Raw genomic sequence first — 2917 nt, 5'->3', positions numbered from 1 at the left:
TCTTGACAATCTTGAAATCCAAATATTTGAACTTGTCAAGTACTTTTTCAATGTAGTGAGACTGTGATAATGCTAGACCTTGTGGAGTCTTGTAAATTCTGATTCCTAATATCACATCAGCAACTCCTAAGTCTTTCATGTAGAATTTGCTAGCCAACATGCGCGTAGTAGCATTTATATCTGCCATATTTTTGCTAATTATCAACATGTCATCAACATATAAACAAACAATGACTTCACGACCTGGAGTGTTTTTAATGTAAACACATTTGTCACACTAGTTGATTTTAAACTCACTTGCCAACATTGTTTGGTCAAATTTGGCATGCCATTGTTTGGGTGCTTGTTTAAGTCCATAAAACGACTTAACTAGTTTGCACACTTTCTTTTCTTTATCCGGAACTACAAAACCCTCAGGTTGTTCCATGAAATCTCTTCCTCTAATTCTCCATTTAAGAAAGTTGTTTTAATATCTATTTGATGGATTTCAAGACCATACACGGCCGCCAGCGCCACTAACACCCTAATAGATGTTATCCTCGTTACTGGCGAGTAAGAGTCAAAGTAATCAAGGCCTTCCTTTTTTCTATAACCTTTAACAACAAGTCTTGCTTTATATTTGTCAATAGTGCCATCACCCTCATCTTGTCAGAAGTCTTGCTATCACGAAAGTTGTTGAGTGTTAACACCTTGCCGGAACTCATCTTCAGGAATATCTTCCCATAACCCTCATTCTTGGCTATTGCAGTATTTCCCATGGAAAGCTCTTATTTGGAACCAGCAGTAGAGTAAGTCGCAAATGCTTCTTTGACAACACAGTTATGTCGAGTGGCTCCAGAGTCGATCCACCACTCCTTCGGATTTCCGACTAGGTTGTATTCCGAAAGCATATCACACAGATCATCAATGTCATCATTCTTCTCCATTATGTTGCCTTGTCCCTTTTTCTTATCCCTTTTCAAGACACGACAATTAGGGGCTTTGTGACCAACTTTTCCGCAATTGTAGCAGTTGCCCTAGAATTTTTTCTTGTTCTGCTCCTTAGTCTGTCCAAAAGACCTATTCCTCTTCTTACTTTTTGGAGTAGTCTCCTTAACGATATTAGCTCCCATAATCATTGAATTTTTATGAGACTTCTTCTCGGCTGTTTTGTTGTCTTCCTCAATTTTGAGACGAATCACAAGATCTTCCAACTTCATTTTTTTGCGCTTGTGCTTTAGGTAGTTTTTGAAATCTCTCCACGAATGAGGCAATTTTTCAATCATTGCAGCAACTTGAAATGCTTCATTCACTACCATACCTTTAGCAATAAGGTCATAAAAAATAAGTTGAAGCTCTTGAACTTGGGTTCCAACGGTTTTGCTGTCGATCATTTTATAGTCTAGAAACTTGGCAACTACAAACTTTTTCAAGTATACATCTTCAGTCTTGTACTTCTTCTCAAGTGCATCCCATAATTCTTTCAAAGTTTTCATAGCACTATAGACATTGTACAAGTCATCCTCCAAAGCACTTAGAATGTAGCCTTTGTGAAGAAAGTCTGCTTGTTTCTACACTTTAACAATCATGAACTTCTCATTGTACGACATGTCAGCAACTGGCACTGGAGGATCTTCACTGGTGAACTTCTGCATACCAAGCATGGTAATCCAGAAGAACACCCTTTGCTGCCATCCTTTGAAGTTGCCTCCAGAAAATTTCCCATGTTTCTCGGCCGGTGGCACAACAGTTCGACTTGACGAGGCTATCATCGCTGCCGCAGCAGTCCTAGAAGAATTTTCATTATCAATTGCCATTTCTCACTGTCACCAACAAAAGAGTTCAATCAATGGCAAAAAATAGTACAGTAAACAGTACTATAATGAATGATAAACAGTACATTTAATAAATAAAAATCAAAGTTTTTATATATTGTTTCACAGAAAATGATGAAGTTTTTATGTTCTTCAAATCGTTTCTGAATGTTAATACTCCGATGAAGTTTTTATATCTTCAAATCAGAATAGAAAAATTTAGAAGGTGTAGAAAACCACAGAAGTTTTAATCTCAAAAAACAGAATACAGATTACAATATAAAAATAATTTTCTTAAGATTGTTATACAATCCGCATTACTATAATGACTAATGAAACATGAAACTTTCTGAAACAGAAACAGAAAGTTAGCAGCAACAAAATGTCGAAATAATATCTGAAAAATAATTTCGGAATCAATTGAGCATAGTGAATGCACAGTGTGTCCTTAAGGAAATTATTCCTCTCAAGTACCCGAGGTGCTGGAATATTATCCTCCCAAGATAGAATGATTTAACTCACCGATATATTAGTACCAAAAACTCTGATGAACTTTGAAGCACTCAGTGGTTGTAAAATACACTGAAAATTTTGTGCAGATGAAGAAGAAGAAGATCAGAAAATTTAGTAAGGAAAGATTCTGGGATCAAGGCATATTTATAGCCATTTTCTAGCACTATTTCTGAAAAAGGTTTGCAACCTTTCAGAAGCAGCCATGGCTGTTGGAACAGGTGAGAACCTTTCTCGTTTTAAATATTTCGGGAAAAAGGATTTAAAACAATCCAGGAAAGAAATGGACAGGATCGCGTCACGGGTTATTCCGAGTTGAATTTTCATTAATTAATTAAATCAATCAATCGATTTTTGACCAAAATCCAAATCAATTCGAAGCCGAAGCCAAGCCGAGTGATGACGATGACGACAGCGCGAGGCTTACTTTCTTTCCAACCCATTTAACACCAAGGGAAGTGCTTTCTCAGTATAAGCACATTCACTTTTGTTTCCACCCCCAATGAGGGATACTTGCTCTTTCCAAAGTAAAAGGGAGCTTATTTTCTCTTCACTTTCTTCCCTCCATTTCTCATTCACCAATCTTTTAATCCCAACAATTTTATGCTTGGTCA

At 36.8% G+C, this 2917-nt stretch overlaps 1 protein-coding gene across 1 annotated transcript; it reads right to left on the bottom strand.

The window, feature by feature from the left end:
• Positions 1 to 767: 767 nt before the first annotated feature.
• Positions 768 to 1475, bottom strand: LOC138869226 (uncharacterized). The gene is made up of 2 exons (XM_070146827.1): positions 1060 to 1475; positions 768 to 954 (listed from the first exon to the last, which is right to left on the bottom strand). The coding sequence occupies exons 1-2, from the start codon at positions 1473 to 1475 to the stop codon at positions 768 to 770; spliced, it is 603 nt and encodes a 200-aa protein (XP_070002928.1).
• Positions 1476 to 2917: the final 1442 nt, after the last annotated feature.

Source organism: Nicotiana sylvestris, chromosome 5 (assembly GCF_000393655.2).
Source record: "Nicotiana sylvestris chromosome 5, ASM39365v2, whole genome shotgun sequence".
Classification (NCBI taxonomy): domain Eukaryota; kingdom Viridiplantae; phylum Streptophyta; class Magnoliopsida; order Solanales; family Solanaceae; genus Nicotiana; species Nicotiana sylvestris.
The sequence above is the reverse complement of the archived record's forward strand: the minus strand, read 5'-3'. Positions and strand labels throughout refer to the sequence as shown.

Excerpts from the sequence above, each read along its gene's own strand:
- LOC138869226 (XM_070146827.1), bottom strand. The coding sequence starts at position 1,475 with ATGAAAACTTTGAAAGAATTATGGGATGCACTTGAGAAGAAGTACAAG. Across the intron at positions 955-1,059 it reads AAAAGTAAGAAGAGGAATAG|GGATAAGAAAAAGGGACAAG; the intron begins GTCTTTTGGACA and ends TGTCTTGAAAAG.